The following is a 24,664-nucleotide window of genomic DNA, read 5'->3' as shown; positions in this document are numbered from 1 at the left end:
TTCAACATACCAACAACTTTGGCATTGTTGTTAATCAGCTGATCTTTCTGGGTTTTAAGAAATCAGTGAAGCAGGTCATCTCAGAGAAGGATGAAGCATGGGAAGGAGAGGGGTTTCTAATAATTTAGAGTGGATAGGTGGTATGTGCTGGTACCATAAGGTGGGGCACAGTCACCATTTTAATGAGCTTCTGTTACGTTAGAATTTTGTTAGCAGAAGTGACCTGAGAAGGAATAAAACACCTCTGTATGCTGAGCCTGCAAGGCTGATTCCTTCACTGTCACTGGTTCAAAATATGTGCAAACTACACGAACAGCAAAAATCCCTGAGAAGCTTTAGAGATATAACTGATGACTGCATTTTTTTTCCAGAAAACAGTGGATGTTAAAATTCTCATTCACTAAACTGTACTGGACCAAATGTTCAGAAACTACCTCTTGTGTTCAAAATCTGGAAAGCTAAGCCTGAATTCATACACAAAGATAAACAAAAGACAGTTTTAGGTGCACATATGATAATGTGCTTATAAGCATATTCTGCAGTGATTAAACAATTGCACAGAACCTTTTCATCAAATATAGAGTATAAAATCTGGGCTGAACCCCTTTGAAATTGTTGCCGGGGTTCTGATAAAAACTCATTTCCATATTTTTTTTAATAAATGTTAGTAATTTTTCAGACTTATGCTTTGGTGATCAAGGTACCTTGAATAACTCCTGTGAAGTACTGGATATTTACTGCATATCACTAAATAAATCTAGAAAGTAGCAGTATCATTACTTTCCTCATTTCCTTCACTGTCTGTGTGGTGGGTGATTCTGACTGTTGTGTCTACCAGTGTGTCAGGTCTTCCACATACCTGGCAGAAGAGGAATATTCCTTAGCTGGCTCTCATCTCATTCTCCATTGCATATCATAGCATAATAGCTGACTTGCTGTCCTGTGTTACCATCCCTCTCCTGTGCTGGGATGCTTCATGCCACTGGAATCCCCATGGAGATGTGGAAGTGGCTGCATGAAGACTCTGGTATAATCAACAAATGAGACAATGCAGGGACTGTGAGCTCCCCAAGGCATGGCCAATACACAGCAGTTCACTGCACAGGCTGCTTCTGTTTAATACAGAAGGATTTGTTTCTCTCAACAGGACACGGTGGTGGCTCTGCAAGCCTTGAGTCTATTTGCAACTCTCACTACTGCAAGCAAAACAGAAATGGATGTAACAGTGACAGCACCTTATTTGAAAACGCCAGAAGCATTTTCAATTGATACTCAAAACCGTTTTCTGCTTCAGACCAAGGAGGTACTGTAGAAAGTGAGGAATACTTTTGTAAAGTACTGGAAGTATTGAAAGTACTTTGAAATACAGTTTTGCTCATCTTTCTTTCAGATTGCCCCTGCACAACCAATGACAATTACAGTAGCAGCCAAGGGGACAGGATTTGCTGTCTTTCAGGTATGCAGTGCAGTTATTCTTGCTAAAGATATGCTCTCTATAAGGACTAGACTGCTAGTCTCCTTCGAGTCATACTTGGAAAAACTGAACTTAGGCTGCCTTTAGTTGGCTTGAAGTTTTATGCCAAATGAGATTCCATCTCAAGTTCCTTCCAGCCTGACCTTCACTTCAGTGTTCTTATGCATCTGGGAAACAAAAAAGCATGGTGATGGTTGGTAAATATGCTTTTGGATAAAAGACTTTTACAAAGAAACCTTTCTAGCTGTCTATCAGCAGTGAACAGCAGCTAGAGATATACCTCATTAATTCAGCACCAGTCTGCAAAACCCACAGTGCCACAAATCATTACCCGTGTCTACTAATTCCCAGAAGCGCAAGTTAAGTTTACAGCAAAGTTCAAAAGTTTCAGAGGATAATTTAGATTCAGACCCTCAGGCCAAGATAGGAATGAACATCTCAGCAGGACTGCGTTCACACTTCTGTGATTTCAGTGGGTGTGTGTATGTGGAATGCAACAAAGTGGGACTCCAGAACAGTTAAGACTACTTAACCTTAATCATTGTTGAGAAATACTCCCTGATATTGAGTCAACTAATTTGTCAGGCAAGCTGATCAGAAACTTTTCAGCAAATTGTTTCTTGCTGGAAGACACTGGTTTGTTGAAATGAATGCCTTTTCTGGGAGCACATCGGTTTCAATTACATTTTCGTCAGCAGGAAAATTTCACATCCAAACCAGCATGTCTGGTGAAGACTGAGCAGAAGTCTTCCACCCAGAATAGCCAGTAGTTGACTCCATGGTTAAAGGGCTCCTTGGAGGGGGTATAGCACCATGATTTAAGTTCCTGGTTTGTTGTACGAACTTGCAAATGTGCTCCCAAATAACTGGTGTTCAGTACCAACACCAGATGATCTTCATTTAGGTCACTGTGCTGTTGCCTTTTTTCCTGCAGTTTTGAGTCATAGATGCTGTGACTTGATTAAAAATATTGTACTTAATACACTGGAGTAACATCTCCAAACTCTTTTCTTTGCTGGGATCAGTTATTTCCTTTTGCTTCCTTTGGCAGGTCTGGTGTTTTAAAAGAAAGAGCACTGATGCCATTTGAATGAGATTTATCTTTTTCCCAGACACAAGCTAGATCTGGGTTGCATTTAATAAATCAGATAGCATATGACATTGCGATCACATTTCTTCAGCTGGGTTTCATTGTCTTAGACCCGCCAAAGTACAGTGGTGAGATTCACTGTTCTGGGATTTGTTTTCCCAGCCAAATGTAGCATGTCAAAACAGTAATTCATTTAAATATCCCAAAACACAAGATTCGGTCCATTAATGGAATAGGTTGCTTTCCCAACAGAATGGATTGTTAGAAAAAAAAAAAAACCTTTTCTTTTTTTTGTGAAATCTCACTGTCTGTGTGTACGACTTGGCAGTGCACTTGATCTTGACCCTGCAGGATCTTGTAAAATGTATTTATTTTGGAAAGTATAATTGCAAAAGCAGACATTTACTTGTAGTTTTGTGGTCCTGCTGTCAACAAAGTCCCCTAGCTCATCCCGTTATGTGGGCACATACTATGGATGACCCAAGACACTGACTCTGCAAGAGGGAAGAGAGGATGGTTGTAGGGTTAGGGTGTGTGAAAGGCAATCTCTAGAGACAGGAGCTGAAGCAGCAATCTTCCCTAGGTGGCCTGCTGAAAGTCTTGGAAGAAACACCTCTCTGCTGTCTGGAACCACTGTAAACTGGGCTTGGCAAATGCCTCAATAATTCAGCATGGTCGATGCCTTCTGGAAGGGAAGACAATGTCACTGAAAACCAGGACTGGCAATGAGGAGAGGGTGGGCAGGCTCAAAGAGGATGGGTATGAGCAGTATGGATAGGTGAATAAGATCTCCTTGATTTCCTAATCACGTAGAGAGAAGGACCAAGGAAAAACCTGAGAATCACCTGTTACTTGTTACTGAAAAGCACTGACCATTTTTTTCTCTTGATGTATTTTTACTAGACTTAGGCAAGAGACCGAATGTTGTTCAATATGATGGTACTGAAAAAGGTCCACTGTGAAATGCACCCATTTAATATTTCTCCATTCTGGTTTGAGTGGATACTAAGCAGTCAAAAATAGACAGAAAATACTGCAGATAATTTAATTGAATTTGTGCCCTCAATCAAGCACTTTTGTGCTGCTAGTTGAAAACCAAAAAGGATAGGGAAAGAGACATTGATTAGGACATGATAAATGAATCAAGTTTTCTGAAATGTAGTGCAGTTGATTGGGCCAGAAACTAGTACAAGCATCGCTCTCATGCAGAAAATTAGCTTTTAGTTTTCTCTTCTTGGGCCTTTCACAAGGACTGGTTGCAGTATGATAAGACTGGACCAGCTCTGCCTTTAGCTTTGGCAGCTGTTTCTTAAAAGGGTTAAGAAGAAATGCAGTTCCTCATTTTGTTGATTCAATACTAGTTTTTGTATAATAGCCTTCTGTCCCCAAAGTAAGAGTGTATAAAGGAGAAGGCTTTAACTAAACTGTGTTGTGAAAAATTTTTCCTTCATTGTCATGAGAAATCAGGAAAGTCAGGCCATAACAGCAGTAACTTATTCCATGAAAATACATGATTGAAACAGCAATAACTTATTCCATGAAAATACATGATTGACCTGTTCTGTATGTGGTTTCAGACATCCTGCACTGGCAGTAAATTCCCATTCATTAGCTTTTTCTGGCAAAAGTTAAAACAGCTTTGTTTCTATGATGACAGATCATTGAGGCACTGCCAGGTTGTCTTTACCAAACATTCTGCATGCCTTTAACTGGCAGGCTTTCTAGATTGGCTTCATCCTTGGTACTGCCTTCTCCTGCGGAGCAGTTGTACAAGATAAATCTTCACTCTTGCACCGTGGTTGTCCTGAGCGCCTGTAAAAATTTGGCTCTGTACTCATACAGCCTGCTAAATTCAGCAATGCAGAGCAGGACAATGGGAATTGTGCGTGTAGACTGAAAGAGCGAGCATGACTTTCCTATCAAGGAGTGAGAGATGTAGCAGCAAAAAGCAAAAAATCAGAAATTCAAGACTCCTCTGCTTGCACAGACTTGCTAACCTATAACTGACTTGCTAGCGAATAACTTGGACAATCTCCTGTCATACCTTTAAATTTGGACTGACAGATTTCCATTTGCTGCCAGAAACTGTTGTAAGGGGACTATGGTTTTCCAGAAGCAGTCTTCATTCCCTTTTCCTTAGCCGAGCAAAGTGCATGTTTGGGTCTTGCAAGGGCAGCTGTTTGAGCCACTTTCTGATTATTTTTCTACCAAAATCAAAGAAGATTCCCCCCCAGCCCTGCCATTTATTTTATCGTGATGACTAAGGGAACAGAAAATGATTATTAGTTTGTATATGAAAACTGTATCCAAACTTGCTGTTCTGTTGTCAGTGAAAATCATTGTTTATAGTAAATATTTTCTTAGTTTCTTGTATTTGATTATGTCATTCTAGAGTTTTGAAAGCTGATCTGATTCATTTCACTGAGGTGCTGAGTCAGGAACCCAGTCTCTCGTCCTGTCTCAGATGTGGTGTCGCGTTTGTGCCACAGCAAACTGATGCTGTAGTTACCATCAACATCATGTTAGGTGTTAATCAGTCTGAAGCACCTTAGAATGTTTTCTCAAAGTTAATTTTATTTTGTTGTCTTTTATTTGTTATAAGTACACGAGTAAGCTAGAGCAGATGTGCCAGGCCAACTTATATTGTTCACTACCCCATATCCCATAGTGGCCAGTAGAGAGATGATGAGCGATGAAGGCTACTAAATCAGGGCAAGTATGAAGTGATACTTCACTCTTCTGCCCTTCACCAATTTACAACACAGGGCCTTCCCAATCCACAGGTCATCTCTGTGTGCTCTCTCTGGCTTGGTAGATATTTTCTTGATTTTTTTTTTTCTTCCATAAATATGTATATTTTAAAATATTTCTAAACTTTTAACAACCACAGCTTCTTGCAGCAAGTAGTTCTGCAGCTAATGGTGTGTTGTGCAAAGAAGCAGTACGTCTTTCTCCTCTTGAATCTGTTCCCAGAGAAGGAGAGAAGGCATAAGAGGAACTGTGTTGGGTCAGATCAAAGTTCAGTCTAGCCCAGTGTTCTGTTTTCCACAACAGCCAAAGGTGGATGCTCAGGAGAGAGTATATGAAGATAAATACATGTAATATATTACCTGACTGTCTTCCACCTTTTACCATGTATTCAAGATCTTCAGCTGGAGATAGTTTCTGTGGGCTTAGAAAATTTTTTGTTCCATGAAGTTATCTATTTTGCCCCTAAATGCTTGTACCATTTAGTATCTGCAGCATCTTGTGGGAAAGAATGCCACAGTTTAATCTTGCATTGCATGAAAAACTGTTTCCTATTCATCTTTTCCCTGAAAGTCATTATTCTGTAGACTTTTACTGTGTCCTTCTTCCAACTTACATGTTTATGTCTGAATTTTCATCTGTTTTACAATTTCTTAAATGATAGACCTGGTAGTAATCAGTTCATAAATATTCTTTCATTCTGCAATGCTTTGCAGTAATCCAAGTCTTTGTTACCTCAAATAAATTAGTATAATCAGCAAATATTATCATATCAGGATTAACTCTGTTTCCTACATCATGTATGGGTATGTCTAATAGTGGTGATCCAGCACAAATTCCTTTAGGACTCCACCCCTTTCGTGTCTGAACATTAATTCCCACCATCTCTTCCTGTCTTTTAACAGACCTTTATCCCTTTGCAGCTTATTTTTTTCCTTTGGCTAGTTATCTTCCTAACCAGCTACATGCCAATGTAACATCCAGGTAACTTATACTAGGCAGAGCTCTGTTGTCCATGTTTTTTCATTTGATTCAGGTAGCTGGTGGTTTTATAGCAACAGCCTGTTCTCCAACATGTCATGTTTACTAGTTTGTCCACTAATTTGACTCTTTATTATTATAGTTTTGACTGTGTTTTCCGGTATAGATACTCAGTTTACTTGATATCCACAGTTTTCTAGACCTCCAGTACTCTTTTTAAAATTGCTGTCACAAATGTCATCCTTCAGTCTGGTACCAAGGCAGTTTTAAAGAAACAGTGCAGGTAATGATCTAGCTGTTTATTTACATCATCCAATTCCATTTTGTAGGTAGTACAGCCTGATTTTTTTACTGCCTAATTTTCTGTTGTGGCTGATAACATGCAAGTACTCATTGGATGCTCAATTCCAGCTCCAGTATTTCTGCTTTGGCTGTTGGCATTGGTAATTTTATGGGATATTGAGATGATCAGGCTATCTTCTAATTATTCAGACCTCTTTTAAGGGATTCTGGTTTTACCACTCTCCTACCACTGTTTCAAGCATCTTAGACAGGTTTACACTAGAAGAATTGGAAACTCTTCAGTCTGTACCTAACAGATGATCTTATTAATGTTACTGTCCTGCACTGGCCACCGTCATGTTTCCTTACTTGGTTCTCTCAGCAGAGCTGGGCAGTTGTTGAGCAGAAAGGGCAAGAGCTTTGTCCTTCAGGCAAACTGAAGGCTGTAGGTTTGTCTTTGCACAGATGAACCAGATGATGAAACTGCTTACTTGACTACAAGACAACTGTGTTGTCCTGAGCTTGGAGTAACATATTATTCCTCATCTGGTTTCAGTGTATGAATGCTGTGACATGAAGACTGAAGATAAATTCTGTACATACACTATGTATTTGCTTGTGCTCTGCTTTCATATTCAGCCTGTCTCTTTTAACCCAGTGGGTGTCAGTCTCTGAAGTTTGCCCTTGTTCATTCCATTTCACACTGTCAGGAAGTAGCTGCACACATGATAAACTAGCAGGGAGAGAACAACCAGGGAGAAAATTGCTGGTTGTCCTAGAGATTCCTTGTGTTTGCCTCCATTGTGTCCTGCTAATTGCATTGGTTCTGCAGCATTTCAGACTGTTCAGAAAGGATATTTCTTTCAGAGAATTCCAATGAATCTCATGTGTGCAGCTTTCAGATACAAGGCCATGTATCCTGTCTCATGTGAGCACTCCTCTGGTGTTATACTTTTAGAAACTTAGTGTTTTAACCACACAGATTTGCTTTACATATGTCATCTAATGTCTCTACTTGCAATCCACAGCTCAATGTTATTTACAACACAAAACACACTGATCAGAGGCTCAGATCTGTCCGAAAACAAGAAGCCTTTGACTTGAATGTTGATGTAAAGGATGACAAAGATGATAAAAACCATTTGACCTTGAATGTGTGCACAAGGTAGGTAATTCAATTGGAATATCTCATAGACATCTTTATACAGCTTTTAAATTATTTAAAATGAGACAAGTTATCCATTTGTTTGGGTTGATTTACTAATGTGTGGCATATAAATGTACAACTGTGACTGGAGATTGGTCCTCTAGGTGACACCATCATACAAATAATCAGCTATAGTGAATATGATTTCAGTACACAAAGAATTGATTTAATTTGGGAAATAGCCAGCAAGCACAAAGCCAGAGCCCTGTTTTTATGTGTTTCTGGTAACCAATTCAGTGATACAGATGGTGGGCAGGGACACTAGAATACATGTGAGCTCTTGAAATAGAATGGGCTTGCTCTCTCTTAAAGTTTTCTATGAAGTGTCAACAGCTTTCTAAAGTCTAGCACAAACTTCTGACATATAAAGGGCTTACATGATGAGTCTGGGATAGGTCTTGGCTGAGCATTCTGATTTTCCAACTAAGACCTTTGGCTCAGGAATACAGACATGAAGGGTTCCATATCTCTGGGAAAGCTCTAGGGTGATGATGTTTTACTTGCAAAGTGTTCACAGGATAGAGGAAAATCTAGTGGCATTATAAAACTGCCACAGGAGAATATTTGGAACATTAAGATACATCGACTCTTGTCACGGAAAGTGAACTGGTATAAGTTATTGCAAGTCTGTGTTTCTGTTGCTTAGTCTGAGACTTCACCTCTGCTTGCTTGGCTTAATAGACTAGTCATCCTATTCGTTTATCCCCTATATATTTTATATAATATATGCATTATCTATATTTAGTTTAAAGTTGGTCTACTTATAATCTTTACAACAGGATGTGGCTTTCTGGTAGAGAAAGCAAAGTAGGCAAATAAAGAAGGACTGCTGAAATCTCAAGCAGCTTAGCTAGCTGTGAGTATGAATAGCCAGGTAACAGAGGCTGAAGATTAGCATTTTTTTTTTTCTTATCTAACGTTCAGAATACTCTTCCTTCTTTCAATCAGCTTGATAGTGATTTGCCATGGTCATCTCAACTGGGTATCATTTATGATGCTGGAACAGATGATGTCTCATTCAAATTGAATCGATTCTTGGTTAGAGGAGCCAAGTCACTGTCAGGGAAACAAATATCCAGGGGTGCCAGTTTCTTCTCTGGTCAGTCTTGTGGCCTGCAAGCCATTTTTAGGCATGGGAAACTGATTGCTGATGGTTCTACTCACTTCTACTCACTGCCTACCCTAGCTTGGTGTTGTTTTCTCCTCCTTGCATCATCTATGAAAGGGTCTCACACAGATCTCATACTGCTGAAGAGCTGAAACATAAAATTCAGGTCAAAACATTCTCAGTTCTCTTCAGGTACAGGTTGCATCTCCCTCTTTCCCCTCTTTCCCCTCTTTCCCCTCTTTCCCCTCTTTCCCCTCTTTCCCCTCTTTCCCCTCTTTCCCCTCTTTCCCCTCTTTCCCCTCTTTCCCCTCTTTCCCCTCTTTCCCCTCTTTCCCCTCTTTCCCCTCTTTCCCCTCTTTCCCCTCTTTCCCCTCTTTCCCCTCTTTCCCCTCTTTCCCCTCTTTCCCTCTCTCTCCCTGTTGGTTAACTGTTGGTGTTTTGGTAGCACCCTAGGCTGGCTAGACATCTTGGCTATTTTCTTCCCCTCTTATTGGTAATTATGCAGAAATAATTACATCCAGTTCCAATTCAGTTATTTGTTTTCAATAGCAGCTACTTTGGCACAGCAAATTATTCAACAGATGGTTTCATTTTTTTCTAATCTCATGAGCCAACTGAAGTCAGCAATTGTGCTATATTTCTTTCAAAGTCATATCTGCGTTCAATCAGCCATGCTGCCTGGCTTCACAGTGTTGCTTTGAGAGCAATCTTCTCTTTTTCAAAACCATCCAGCTCTACAAATAAATAGTTTTATTCAATTACTTTCAACTACTGTCAAGCATTCAAAATGAGGATTGGGGAGACTTCTAGTACAACAATCATCATTTACCCTCTATGCCAAGATGGGGGGAACCTCTTCTGCCACCTACTTTATTTAAAGCAAAACAATCTTTTGCAGGTCATTTAAGAATCACTTGTAGCACAGAACACCATAAATATATTTTGATAGTTCTGTTGTGCACCATAGTATGTAAAGCTTGCTCAACAGAGCAAAGCTTTCTAGTCAAGCATCTGATTCTCATATTGGAAGAAGATGTAATAACAAGCATTATTTAGGAAAAAAACAAGGAATTCAACTTATTAAATCTTCTTTTTCCAAAACTGGATGAATAACATGGCTATGCATTTTAAAACTGGAGCTTTGAGAAATAATCTAATTATTATTTTGTTAATGGAACTGTCAGTTTCTGTGAAGGAAGTATGAAAAGATTTGGGAGACATTTTTCATGTATACCTTTATCTTGCCCCCCCAAAATGAATAAAAGCAAAACAATGCATCCATCGGAGGAAATCTGTTTATTTTAGTTCAAGAGTTCCTACGGTGCTTTCTTAATTGTTTTGAAATATGTGTTTAATTGCAATATTTCCTACATATTTGTGAAGTACACCTGCACTTATAGAAGCCAATGGAAAGCTCCTACTGGTGTCAACGTAGTCTCTCCTATGAATTACGTACTGTAGGTTTCTCAGGGCTGAACCTGCTTTTGCATATGTGATTGAAATTATCATGCAGAATAACAGTAAAGAGATAATTGATTTATCTATTACAAATTTTCTTGTCAGCATTTTGTTCCACTTGTTTCTTAAGTATTCCGAAGCATTATTGTTTCCATAGTTGGGATTTAATGATCAAACAGTTTCTGTGGAGGATGGATTACTGTATTTCTAGTAAAAGCTTTTTTGTCTCTGTGTTTTGAAAAGGTACTTGGGTTCTGGCACAGCTCCCAGTAGTGGTATGGTCCTCATGGAGGTTGGCTTACTCAGTGGTTTCTCAGTGTCGCCAGATTTCATTCCATTAGACAATACAGTTAAGAAGATGGAAAGGGACAATGGAAAAGTCAACCTATACTTAGACTCTGTAAGTTGAAAATAACAAAGAAATGTGTTTGTAGTGATGTTAATCTTGACTCTGCCATTGTTTGGTTTAAATTTGGAAAGACATTATGGTTGTATTATTTGGGGAAATCAACATCTGGTATTCACTTTGAATTAATAGCTCCACTGTTTTTTAGGGAGACTTGTTGGATAGGTACAACTCAGTCATATTTGTAATGAGTTTCCAGATTAAGCCTCTCAAAAATCATATATAAGAAGGCAGAGATTTCAGTAAGTCTGTAATTTGGCCAAAATGGCTATAAATGTGATAATCATCTTTATATGCATCCTGAGTCTAAGTCTTCAGAAATGAAGAGGACTACCGCTGAGCTAGAAGCCCTTACTTCTTCCATGAAACCATCTTCACCTGGGTTCTCAGGATGTTTCTCTTCTGTTTTTCTAGCTAAATGAAACACAGGTTTGTGTGGATATTCCGGCTGTGAGAGACTTTAAAGTGGCAAATATCCAAGATGCTTCAGTGACTATACTGGATTACTATGAACCTAGTAAGTGTCAGTCATTCCAAATGGATTTTAGATTTTAGATTCCGAAGTTCAAAAAGAAGTTTATTTTCATGGAAATAGGACAAATTTCAGTGACGAAAAACCCACATTGCACTGAAATTAATTTTTTTTTCATTGAACTACAGAATTTTTGACATTGACATGCCATATTTTCTAACCAATGGTAATATTTTTCCATATACATGTTTACTGTCCTAATGGGTTGGTTCCTCAGCTGGTGTGAATTGTCATAATTTAATTGTCAGCTGGTATAAATTTGCTTCGATCTGGACCAGTGTGTTCCCAGAACTATCAAAATGAGGCAGGAACTTCACTGTGGTTCATTTACCAAGTTAATGATTATGTTTCAAGTAGATTTTCCATCTATTTATTTTTAAACTACGGAGTCCTTTACTGGAGAAAATGCTAGTGTTTTTTATTTCTATAGCTATGTAAAAATGATGTAGATGGGAAAAACAGCTTCAAAGTTGCTTTTTATCATTATTATTTTTTATTCATATAGAGTGTGTTTTGGAGAAAGGCAGCAATGTACAAAGCTTTTGGGCAAAACAAAAAGCAAAGAAAGATTACAAGCTGCTGGAGAAGATACTGGAGAGATTTTGTTACACCAGCCAGCTGAAACATTATTAAAGATTTGGGCTTGTTTTGAGATAAGGCATAACAAAGTTGTATAGGCAATTTTCTTCATGTTGGTTTGTTTTAGCACAAGAGAGAAGACAATCAAATATGCTATGAGGTGTACTTAAGCTACATGAAGATCACATTTATTCTATGTAGGCAGAAATGTTTGTTCAATCGCAGTTTAAGCTAAAATAGAAAATTAGCAGATTTAACTGAACTGTCTATTAAACTCAAGCATGTTTTAAGTCCTAGTGGCTTAACAAATTAGAGTAATTTTTATTTGAGACAGACATACAACACTTAGAATCTGTTGCCAAAATGAATTTCCACATGCTTCAATGACTACAAGGAGAGCTCAGGACCTATTTTTTTGGTAAGAATGCTGTTAGATAGGCTGACAAATATGTGTATTAAAAAGTCACATATAAATGCACATGTAGATACTTTTACTCTGTTTAAACAAATTTAGTGTCTATAAATTCTCAAAGAATGAATCAATATTAATTTAAAGGTATGACTTAATATCCTTGAAGACTAAAATGTAAAGGATGTAATCAGTGCTGCAATAGAAGGCTTTAAGAAAAAAGATTGCTTCAAATATTATTTTACAAGACACCATTCCTATTACCATGTAGCACAGACATATTATTGGTCAACATGTACACATATATCATGATTCTGAGTTCTTCTGAGAAAACTCCTTCCCAATAAAGGAATATGCTTTTATTTTAATCTATTATTTTCCATCACTCTCAAGCTGCAGATGTATATTTTATGTGATGGTGACAGTCAGAATCTTGTCATATTCAGAGCTGGATATCTTAGGAATCCTCATGCTCTGGCATTTACCAAAAAAGCTACATCTATGTGACAGATACTACAAATGGCATAGGTGTAAGAACTGGCTTGGATGCCAATACAGCAGTGCTAGCAAGGAGATCTGCCAGGGTTAATATTAATATATGCAACTCCTCAACATATTCAAATGACTGCTGCTTCTCTTACCTGACTTGGTTCAGAGGTAGTTGGGTGTCGCTGTTGGGTAAGCATTTTGGCCAGTAAAGATGTATCTTTTATTTTATTTTTTAAAATATCTTGAGACTGAATATAATTTCAGTTAAAAAATACTACTGATAAAAAAAAGAAATTGCAGTGTCCCTAGTTGTAGTGAAAACCTTCAAACCAAAAAACCCTCTATAGGAGTGAAACTTTGCAAAAGCTTGTTCTGTAATTACCATGCATTGATGTTTTTTAAATGAATATGATTTTCCAGATTTCTAGTCCATTTGGCTGTGTAGCAACCCTTCAGGGAATGGGGGAGCAAAATACAGGAGCCGGAGCTAGGTGAGGTGGGCAGTCCCAGATTCAGAAACCTGAAGCTCCCAGATGTAATATTGAGAGAGAAAGCATCAGTTATGAGCGACCCAGCTCTTAAATGTCATAGTAACCTGCCAGGTAAAGATCCCAATTCCTTTGTCATGGGGGTTGGTCTGTAGGTAGGGGCAAAATTCCTTTTAAAGCATTTGATGAAGGTTTGTGAATAGATTTGAGTCCAACAGCTGAGTTCTTGAAAGTGTGCCTTTCACCAAGCATTTTCCTGAATGTACTGAAAACATTTTGATGTTTTGGGAGAAGAACAAAGAGGAACAAAGATTAATGCCTAGGCTTATACACCCACTCTGGGAAGTATTTTGCGGTATGTGATGAGGTCTGTATCAGAGCTTAATGCATCCTTTAAAAATGCTTTTTTGTGAAGCTAATTTGTTGGTCACTTCTCAGAAGTTCATGAGCTAATGTGAACTAACCTTTCTGAACAGGAAGAAGAGCAGTGAGAAGTTACAATTCAGAAGTAATGCAAAGTATAACCCCTTGTGACTTCTGTGAAAGCGATTGCAGTCTTTGCCACCGAGATGGTTCTCCAGCCTTGCTCCAGCACTCTTCGTTGGCCTCCTTGTTCTGTGTGCTGTTTGTCCTTCACGTAAACTTGCTGTGTGGTTGGATGCTGTAAAAGGAAACAGATTATGGTTCCCATCTAAGGTTTCCATAAGTTATCCAAAGAAAATTTTATGTTCAGATACCAGCCTGTCTTTAGTGATTACAGTGACCAAACTCCTGCTGCGTTCAGGGAGAGCTGGGCTGGCCCATATGGTACATTTCTGGCTGTGCCAGAAAACTTCTTTAAGTGTCTACTGGAAAAACTTTCCAAGTGTTCGTTTCATACTGAAGTTATTTTCTGAAGAAGCACAGACTTACTGAGAAAGCAGTCTGAGAAAATAGAAACCTAGCTCCACATTCCCACTGCCTTTCTACCCCAGCTTTCAATTGTTCTTGTTTTTTAGGGATGAATGTTAGTTTACCTTGCTTTTCTGAAACACTCTCTGCTTCTCCGTAGGGGTGTTGGTAAGCAGAGTGCTGGGAGCTGGTATCAGGGCTTGCTTTTTTCTGTTCTGCAGTCATGACACTAAACATTAATATTGAATTTCACTGTATACTCTCATGGGAAACAACATGAAAAATAAAAGAAACTGGCTTCAGAGCAGATCCAAGAGCCAAAAAGTGCTGTATTCATGAACTGTTGAACACTCCAGAAAATTGTCAGTCTTTTTTTATCATTACAGAGAAGCTACATGGATTTTTTGCCAATTCATAAGCTAATCATGTTTGAAAATGAGGCCTCAGGATGTTCTCATGCATTTTACTCTGAAAGGCTTTAACTGTAAATGTATCAAAGATGGAGTCAATGTTTAAGACTTCGTTTTTCCAGGGTTATTCAGAAACAAACCTAATTCTCTTTCCATGTGAGAATGCTGATGTCCACTGGCATATTTGTGGCCATTAGGATGAAGGTTGCTTTGACCCTTTTCTGGTGTTTGGAAGTCTTCTAGAAATGTCACTCTGGGGCATCATTTATATCTTGTGTTTCCAGTGTTGCCTCATCAATGATTTAAGTGGCATAACCCTAAAGAGCTGTTTCCCATTCTCTGTGCTGTGTCAGCTGCCTGGCCCTGGATGCCATCTCTGCATGAAACTCCTGCTGTTGGTTGATGGGAGAGGTTCTTAGGAGGTGTGGGCTGCACATACGTTCAGTCCAGCAAAAAAATGGACATGCTTGCTGAACTCTACGCATGTCCGTGTGTGCTTAAGTGCTTCGCTGAAGTGGGATGGAGGAAAGAGACGGTGAAGAGCAGCAGGCACTTTTACACCCAAACCTGCTCTTTGCACATGGGGAGAATTACAGGTCTCTATGACTGCAGAAATGTGTGAGCTTGGGAGCTCTTCCCTCCGGAGTGTATGAACATCTTCCCTGTCTGGCAGATGATTTATTCTTCTTGAACACTGCCTGTGATATCTAATGCTTACTCCTTTTTGATAAGGAAGCCAAGCTGATAACATTCCTAGTTACTAAAATGAAGTTAATAGCTGTCATGCTGACTAACAGAGGTGGAAATTTTAAGGCTATTGATTCCCTTTCTTTCATACCTTTTTGAGATGGTGTGTGTACATGTGCACATTTAATAATATGGCAGTCACTTTCCTTGAGCAATTCCAAACTTTTTTCCAAATTTTGCTACTGCTTAAAATGTATATTTTGTATTTTATGCTCAGCTATACTTTCATTCACAAAGGAAATTAATGCATGGTAGCATGGAAAGAGGCCTGAACTTCCTGAACTGGGTGCCTTCTAATACTGAGGTATATTTTTTTAACTAAAAGCTCGTTTAGGTGGGGTTATTTGTTTTACTTTAGCTATATTTAGAATTTACAATGTTTTTCACAAACTTGGGGTTCTGCTCTCTCTCTCTGGCAGAGCTTAGGCCTGGTTCTTTGTAGTCAGTTCATTATTTTCACTTCTCTTTGGCGCACTTTGGATCTAGCCCTTTGAATAGTTGGTTAGTGCCTTACCATGAGTGCCTGTGCTCCTCTGACCCACATGAAGCAATACTGTATTTATTGAAATCCAAAGCACTACTTAGTCAATAGGATGTAGGATCTGACCCTCTGTAAGTCATGCCCTTGGTTACACAGGTCCGAAGCTCATATAATAGAAACCAAGATACAAACTGAAACATGTCTTTGTGTCTCAAATCCTTTACTCCTATATGGAAGCACAAATTGAGTTGTGTCAGATCTGGAAAACATTTGCACTCTAAACTGGGATGTGTTTTATGTGTGTTTGATTTCTTGGTGAACTATGAAAACAGGTCATCTTTTGTGCTTGGGGACAACAGCCTTGATGTGTGATTTGTCTCCATTCAATAATTTCAGGAACCCAAAACTCACATACTTTCCGTTTTTACTATATGCAGAACTTCTAAGAGAGACATTGATATCTGATTAATGTTAGTATAAAGAGGCTTATTTTCTAGACAAGATGTACTGGAGATGATAAACTACTCCTTTGCAGTGGATAGTAGGAATAAGCTAATTTTAAATTGCAGGCAGTCCCAGCTTCCTGAATATCCTCCAGAAAAATGGATTTAAACTGCTCAGCCTATTTTCAGACAGTGCAGCTTTTACTAGTATTCCCTTACATTTGTTTTTGAGACAAACAACACATGTTTTTAAATGATTCTTGGCTGCCTTGCACACCCTACTAAGAAGTATCAGTTATAATGCACCGTGTCATGGAAATTATCAGAGTCAGTGAAAAAATATCCTCTTTTATTTTACTTTTTAACTATACAACAGGCAGATCATTACAGACATCCAAATCTGCCTCTGTACTAAGCTATTTGAAAGGAACAGTGTACATTGTATGATTTTAAACAAATGTTTGCACCAGGTAGCCTTTAACATTCCTACACTGATGCCTTCAGTCACTTTGCAGTTCAACTAGTGCTTTGGAGGAGCTGCAGGGGATAGATTTTATATTGTATGTTGGCAGGGAATGGAACAAAGGAAAGGGAATATTATGTGGCATAGTGACTTTTTTTTTGTTTTCCTCATCGCTATATAGGAACCTTTACACAAATTCTCAGCATAGGTATTTTTCCCACTGCTCTGTAAAGTCAGATTTTGATGTTAGAGGGACCATGCCCCCACTGAAGTTATTAGAAAGTCTTTTAGCAAAAGTCTTTGGGAACCCTTTAGGAGCAAAGTCTTTAAGGAGCTTTAGGGAGTGGTGCTAAAAGCAGTCTGGAAAAGGTATTTTGTGATGAAATCTTCATGTTGCATTGCCTGAACATCTCCATGTGGTTGCTGTTTCTATGAAATCTGAGCATTCAGTGGTACTTCTGGTGCCCTTTTCAGCCACATGTCGTCAATGGACATGGTCTGTGCAGTGCCATTAATGCACTGTTAAAGCAGTAAGGAAGTAGCCATTTATTTAGGACTGAGCTTAAAACGAAAACATAATACCTTTTAAAGGATCTCTTCCTCCAAATTCTACCTTTGCTGTCATCCATGATCTTAGCCAAGGTTTTCTCTACAGGTTTCTCTGTGGGTGTCATCTAGAAATCTGTATCAAAACCCGATGTGCAGAATGGGGAACGCTTGTCACATGCTGAGTGCTGCTGAATGGGTTTGTGGCACCTCCCAGTCTGGCTGTGGGCCCAGCTCGATGCCTGGTTTGGCTCCCAGTGGGGCAGGAGCTTGTGACTTGTGCACATCAATGGCATGTAATAAAAGGGGGAATTAGCCAGACTGGTGCAGGAGAAACAGAAGAGCCAAGATCCAACATTACATGCCTCTCTTTTGGCTTGAAAGTCACTATTGAAAATCAGACCTATGATTCAAAAATTTGTTTTATTCAATTTTCAAAATATGATCCTAGCAATATTTCTCCAAATGAGTTGTTCATGTTGGTATAAATATTGGCAATATTTGGTTTAAGCAGATTCCTGTAGAAGGCATATGTATATACATAGCCATTATATAAGCTCCAGTGTACTACAGTGTGCAACATATGTGCAATTAAAAGCATACAAGATCTTCACAGAGTGCCCAAACTCACAACATTGTGTGATGTTCTATTTTGCAAAATATAGTTAGGTTTTTAGGAAAGGTTTTTAGGAATGCAACTGGTGCCTAGTGACATCATTTTTCTATCTCAAACACTAAGCAAAGAGTACAAAATCACCCACATTATTAAATGTTAATTGTAATGGCCACTATTTTTCTATTATAGCTGTTTTTCTACCACAAGTCTTCATGCAGTGAAACATCTTTTTGCTTAGTTCTTTAAATACGGATGAGTATTTGAAATTAAATTTTATCACTAGTAATTTATATGTAAAAATTTAATAACAGTTATGTGATCAGGTCTTCTGAGTTATTATTAGATTTTCCTTTTCCCCATGTAAAAATATTTTACTTCAGTGTTGTTTGTCAGTTTATTGTATTTTTGTGTGCCACTTGGAAATATCATTGCACTAATGCTATTCTATGCAATAAAGTCCGACAGTGAGGTGTATTAGATCAATCCAGTGATTTTCATAATGTATAGCTCTTTCTTTTCAGATGTGTATGAGCATTAATTGCTCATGTGCTACATTTGAGTCACCAGAACTCCAATGTTGAGATTTCTCTTTAATTTCAAATCATATGTTTTATTTCTGTATTTCTTAGTGGCTACCCAAAAGCTCAGTCAGCCTTGCTCAGATCTTATGATATTGTATTATGAATTGATTTTTTTTTGTTGTGGTTTTCAGGATTGTTAGGGTGGAAAGGATACTAATATGAGGAAGAAAATGTAAAAACGCTGGCTCAAAGGAACTATCATATAAGCAGGTGTAATGTACCATACATTAACTGTCCTGGCTATTGCATCTTTTATTTTTCTTTTATCTTCTTTTATCAGGTCTTAAGCAATTTGAACTACAGTTCTTGACTGCCTTGAGACGTAGTCAGGTACCCATTTTGATCTAGTTTAGGATCATGACATTTTCCACTTTTGATCAAATCAGAAATGATAGAAAAAGAATGCTTTTATGAGCTGTTTTGAGCAAACAGAGGTGAACTAACATGCGAGCTTTACAACTTGCTTCTGCCTTTTTGAATAATAAAATAAATGTTAAGGAACTAGACTGTTTTGCAGGATTTTGGAAGATTATAATTGATTTATTTTTCTTCAAATAAAGTTTGCAATTGCTATTTTTGAATTCTATTCAAGATGACTTCTAATCATGTATGTCTAGTGTTTACTTGTTTAATAATGCATCTGTAGTAGATCACAGCTTCAGTACTGTGTTGACTACTGCCTCTGTGACACAACCTTTCCCTAATTCTTCTCACAAGTCTCCTCTTGCCATTCCTCCTGCCTGCCCATGCAAGAACTTCCTGGCTTGCTTCAGCTTCAAGGTCAGGTTCTGCATAGCCTTGCCCACCTCTTCTACCCTGACCTCTCAGTGGTCTTGACCATGAGCTCAGCAACCATCCTCTTGCTGATGTCTCACAGATCTGCCCTTTCCTTCAGGGCTGAAATCCTTTTTGGTCTCACTGATGGATAAATAGCCATCAGCTCAAACTCAGTGGGGACAAAGGACACTTGGGACTTGTCAGTATGGAGTTATGAAACGGAAATCACGTTTAGCTGAGCTGATCGAATGCTTTCTATGAGGAGAGATCTGCCTGGATGGATGAGGGGAAACAATGGATGTTTATCTGGACTTCAGTAAGGCTTTCTCTCATAACATCCTTGTGGCTAAGCTGATGAAGTATGGGCTAAATGGGTTGGCATCAATGTGGACCGAAAACTGTCTGAACAGCTAGACTCAAAAGAGTTGTGATCAGCAACACAAAGCCCAGCTGCAGAGCAGTCGGTAGTGCTGTACCCCAGGGGTCCATGCATGTATGATGCTTTGCATGCAAGTGGTGCAAAAGCAGTCACCGACCAACTCCCACCAGCAGACCAATGCCCAGCCATGCTGTGAGCAACAGCTATTTCAGAAAGTACCTCTGGTTTTATTGCTGAGCATGACATTATATGGTATGGAACATCCCTTGGGTCAGCTAGGGTCAGCTGTCCTGGCAGTGTCCCCTCCCCGCCCCTTGCCCACCCCCAGCCCACTTGCTAGGAGAGCAACATGAGAAATGAGAAAGCCTTGATGCAGCTAAAACATCGGTGTGTTATCAATACTGTTGTGGTTACAGTGGCAGATCTGAAACACAGCATCATATGGGCTGCTGTGAAGAAAATGAACGCCAGATGAGTTCACCTGCAAACTCCTTCACCAGGTCTGCTGGAAGTATCTTAAGAGCCATTAAGTTCAATAAGTTTGGGGAAGAGATGAGATATGCCTGTAAGGAGAAGAAAGTGTTAGTTATGAATCACCAGTGCACCCTTTAGCTTCTCTAGGGAGTGACCAAAGTCCTTGGCATGATATGGACACTGCTGGGACTCCATCGGAGGTAGAGCAGCCCCTGTGCGAGACATGCCCCGTGAGCCATGGAGCTGCTTCGTACAGTAACCACCTTTGTGGTAAGATATTTTCCTGTGAAAAAAATGTAATCTAACACAGCCATAACTTGTTTTTACCTCTGAGTGTACAGCTATACTTAACCTGGGCAAAGGAGTAGTTAAAACCTCATGCATCAGAGTTTAAGCTAGATTGAATTGTGAGAGGTTAGGAGTGAATTTGTTGTAATAAAGAGTATTGTGCAGCTAACTTTTCATACCTTTTTTCGGAATCATTCTGCATTGGGTTTGCGTGGCCATGTTTTGGTAGTGGTGGGGCTACAGGGGCGGTTTCTGTAAGAAGCTGCTAGAAGCTTCCCCTGTGTCTGACACAGTCAGTTCCGTCTGGCTTCAAGACAGACCATCTGCTGGGCATGGCTGAGCCCATCAGTGGTGGTGGTAGTACCTCTGGGGTAACATAGTTAAGAAGGGGAAAAAAAAACCCAAACACAACTGTGCAAATGCAGCTGCAGCCAGAGAGAGGAGTGAGGATATGTGACAGCAACAACTCTGCAGGCACCAAGGTCACTGCAGAAGGAGGGGCAGGAGCTGCTCCAGGCACTGGAGCGGAGATTCCCCTGCAGCCAGTGGTACGGAACATGGTGAGGCCGGCTGTCCCCCTGCAGTCCATGGAGGTCCATGGTGGAGCAGAGGTCAACCCACAGCCCATGGAGGACCTCACGCTGGCTCTGGTGAATACATGAAGGAGGCTGTGACCCTGTGGGAAGCAGGATCAGGCTCCTGGCAGGCCCCGTGGCCCCGTGGAGAGCAGAGCCCAGGCTGGAGCAGGTTTGCTGGCAGGACCCGTGACCCCATGGGGGACACATGCTGGAGCAGTTCATGAAGAACTGCAGCCCGTGGGAAGGAGTCACATTGGAGAAGTCCATGGAGGACTGTCTCCTGTGGGAGAGGCCCCACGCTGAAGCAGGGGAAGAGTGTGAGGAGTCCTGCCCCAAGGAGGAAGGAACGGCAGAGACAATGTGTGATGAAGTGATAACAACCGCCATTCCCCATCCCTCTGCACTGCTGAGCGGGAGGGAGGTAGAGAAACTGGGAGTGAAGCTAAGCCTGTGAAGAAGGAAGGGGTGAGCAAAAGATGTTTTAAGATTTAGTTTTTATTTCTCATTATCCTACTCTGATTTGATTGGCAATAAATTAATTTTTCCCCAAGTCTGTTTTGCCTATTACAGTAATTGGTGAATGATCTCTCTCTGTCTTTATCTCAACTGACAAACCTTTTATAATATTTTCTCTTCCCTGTCCAGCTGAGGAGGATAGTGATAGAGCAGCAGGGGGGCACCTGGTGTCCAACCATGGTCAACCCACCACACATCCTCTCCTGATTTCACTACTGGACATGTTTCTGCTGTTATTCTATATAAAGCAATCCCGAAGCACTTCTAGTGTGAGGATCTCTGGATGGAACTGCCACTTGCTTATCATCCTCTTCTGGGCTTTGAAAACCTTAACACAACTGACAGTTGCGGTGGAGGAAGGATTATGCAGGTTTGGCAGATCTTTTGAAGCCCCAGAAGGGAAAGTCACATTGAGTCAAGTTTCACAAGGATGTGTTGGGGTCCTATTTGGAAAGCTAGAAAGGAGTCTTATTAAATTTGCAAGCAGCAAGATATTGACTGGGGGAACTTCCAGCACTGCAGAGACCAGAATTCAAACTGACTTTGACAAAATGCGAAAATGCTCTGAAAGCATCAACTCCATGTTTAACTGAGATAACATCAAAGCTCCATGCTCATGAAAGACAGTGCACAGCTGCACAGATGCAAACTGGGGAATGATAAGGTAAAAATTCTGCAAAAGAAAAGCTAGGATGCAAATGGATCATTTACTGCGTGCTGGCCAACATATTGTATCTGACAACGTTTGTCAAACTATTGCAAAATGATCAAATATGCTCTGTTGTGTAAATAGGAGTGTTGTCCGAAAAGCAATGCTTTCCCCAGCCAACACTGCTGCAGCCTCAGCTGGAGCAGCTGGTCTGATGTGGGCACAGCACTCCAGGGGCAAGGGGCTGTGAATGGAAACGGCAGCTGAATAGATCAGGGATGTTGTAGATGAGATGTATGAGGAAGGGGTTAAAGAAAGCAGTGGTTTAATCAACAGAACAGATGGCAGAGGCTAACATGATAACAGATTATCATAGAGGTTATTATGACAGTAGTAAAAGTAGCAAAGAGATTTAAATAGAAGCAATGAGCATTTAGTGTAGATATTACTGAAAAGAGTCAAAGCACCTTGAATACTTAAATTTCTGAAAATAGCTTGTAGGTTAATTAATATCACGGAAGCCTCAGTTATGAAATCCAAGTGGACTGAAGGATTGAAGCTGAGGGACTGCAAAGCCTGACAGTGGGGCTTTTAGGCAGTTTGGTACAGAAGAGCTGGGAACGCCTGTACTGGACTGGCGGACTGAGAACAGCCGATGTAAGATGTTGTGGGAATTCATGGAGGAGCTGTTGGAGATCTGCCTGGGACACGGACGTGATTTCTCTGTATCCCTGACATTCTCATTCATCCGGGTCCAGAATCTGATCATTGGCTTTAGTTCCATAAGGCCATAGCAAGTGCTTGAATAAACAGTTGCATAGCAGCATAGACTTATTTAGATGCAAAACTTGCTTTGTGTTTATATTCCTACTGGCAATTTACATTTAGTTTTTGTGTTGTGTTTTAGATACTGTTTGTTGCATTTGGTATCCTGTTTTATTTTCTTATTTGCCTTCAATTTAAGTCTTTTATGAAATCCATACTGCTGATTCCTTCCAAACTGACTACAAGAATTACTTTGTACTTTTACCTTATAATATATTTTGTGCAGTTTTATGAACTATTGTCTGCCATAAACTCCCAACTGATATATGATCAGATTAATAAATGTAGAAGCGTGTCTTCTAGGCCAACACTTTTATTACGGTAACTGAGAATGCAATAAAACTGATTCACTCTTCATGAAAGCCTGTAAGAAAAGGGAAACCCACTGAGTTTATTGCAATGCCATTCAATATATTTTGTTATTAGAAGAAATTCATAAACAGTTCAATTTTCATTTTAAAATTTGTAGGGTGGTAGATAACAGGAAGTTAATTTCGCAGTCTGGTGGGAGGTACTTGGTACTGTGGTTTCCAGGCTGAGTCACTTATATGGAAATTTGAATTTCAGTTTTGTCAATAATTGTTTAATATGAAAATATTTTTGTATTAAAGATGAACAAAAGGAGAGATTGTATAAATGTAACATGAAACAGTGTCTTAAATCAACTTTGGCTGTCAAGTAGAGCATTATATTTAAAATTTTTAGTTTCAATATTGATATTGCCCCAAATAAAGCAAATTGGGAATATCAGACCTGTAGACTACAGACCAGTTCCTAGAAAGGTGATTTTGGTGCAGGCTACAAGATAAAATGTAGAAGCATCCAGAGCTGAAGTGCAGTTATTGGTCTAAACAAACCATCTTTTCCTACACGAGCAGTCCTGGAAGTGTCAGGCAGATGCATGTGTCAGCGGTAAAGAAGTGTTGATGTCTGTCTTTTTCTCTGGCCCATGTGACCACCTGCGGAGGAAGCGTAAGTTGGTGGTGCTGGCTTTCAGACCTCAATGTCCCCTGCCCTGTGCTGGGACAGCACATGTCTGTCTGGCTCTCGCAGCGTGTTCATGTCTTGAAACCAGCTGGGACCTCAGGCACAGCTACTTAGGCAAGAGAGGATTTTAATATGTCTGGAACAAAGAATGAGAAATTGCATCCCTAATAAAGAGGAATAGAATGATATAAAAAAAAGAGCCTCTTGATCTGATTCACAACAGGCGCCTACCAGGGAGACTCTGGATTTCCCTGTGGATTCTTCTGGCTTGTGTTGATGGAAAGGGAGGACTGGGCTGAGGGATACTTTAGGTAAGTGGATAGACATTTTTTTTTTTTTTTTTTAAGAGATGAACGCTTATTAAAATGCTGGATCAAGGAGCAGGAATAGTAATGTAAGCACATGTGGAAATAATGTACTGAGAAAACTCTGTGGTTTCATATGGAGAAAAAAGATAGCAGCCAACTCTTGCTCACTGCACAACTAATTAAGCCAGAGATCTCACTGTACATTGTATTCTAAGTTCAGTACGAGAGCATGTATCAGCAAGGTTCCGTATGATTTTTCCTTTATAGGTTACAGTCTGATTTCAGGAATGACCATCATCACCATGGTGATCATTTGAAGATGAATAGCTTGGCTGAACGTTAGATGAGAGTTTTATGAGATTTAAATGAGAGTTAGATGAGATTCATTTGTCTCGTTCCTGTGCATGATCAGTTGTTCACATGCAGCTCAGGTCTGTTGTTTCTCCCTTCTTCG

The 24,664-nt window shown here is 39.7% G+C and overlaps 1 protein-coding gene across 1 annotated transcript in view; it reads left to right on the top strand.

Annotated features, from left to right (window-relative positions):
- The window catches only part of CD109 (CD109 molecule), a 79,081-nt gene extending 60,066 nt beyond the window's left edge, over window positions 1–19,015 (top strand). The window contains exons 28-33 of the mRNA XM_082047439.1: window positions 1,148–1,303; window positions 1,391–1,456; window positions 7,604–7,740; window positions 10,592–10,748; window positions 11,169–11,271; window positions 13,728–19,015. Of these exons, the coding sequence (XP_081903565.1) occupies window positions 1,148–1,303; window positions 1,391–1,456; window positions 7,604–7,740; window positions 10,592–10,748; window positions 11,169–11,271; window positions 13,728–13,918 (810 nt within the window). The 3' untranslated portion in view covers window positions 13,919–19,015. The remainder of the gene's footprint in view (window positions 1–1,147; window positions 1,304–1,390; window positions 1,457–7,603; window positions 7,741–10,591; window positions 10,749–11,168; window positions 11,272–13,727) is intronic.
- Window positions 19,016–24,664: the final 5,649 nt, after the last annotated feature.

The sequence above is a fragment of the Streptopelia decaocto genome, assembly GCF_964273445.1.
Source record: "Streptopelia decaocto genome assembly, chromosome: 3".
Taxonomy (NCBI): domain Eukaryota; kingdom Metazoa; phylum Chordata; class Aves; order Columbiformes; family Columbidae; genus Streptopelia; species Streptopelia decaocto.
This window is presented reverse-complemented; position numbering and strand designations above follow the sequence as displayed.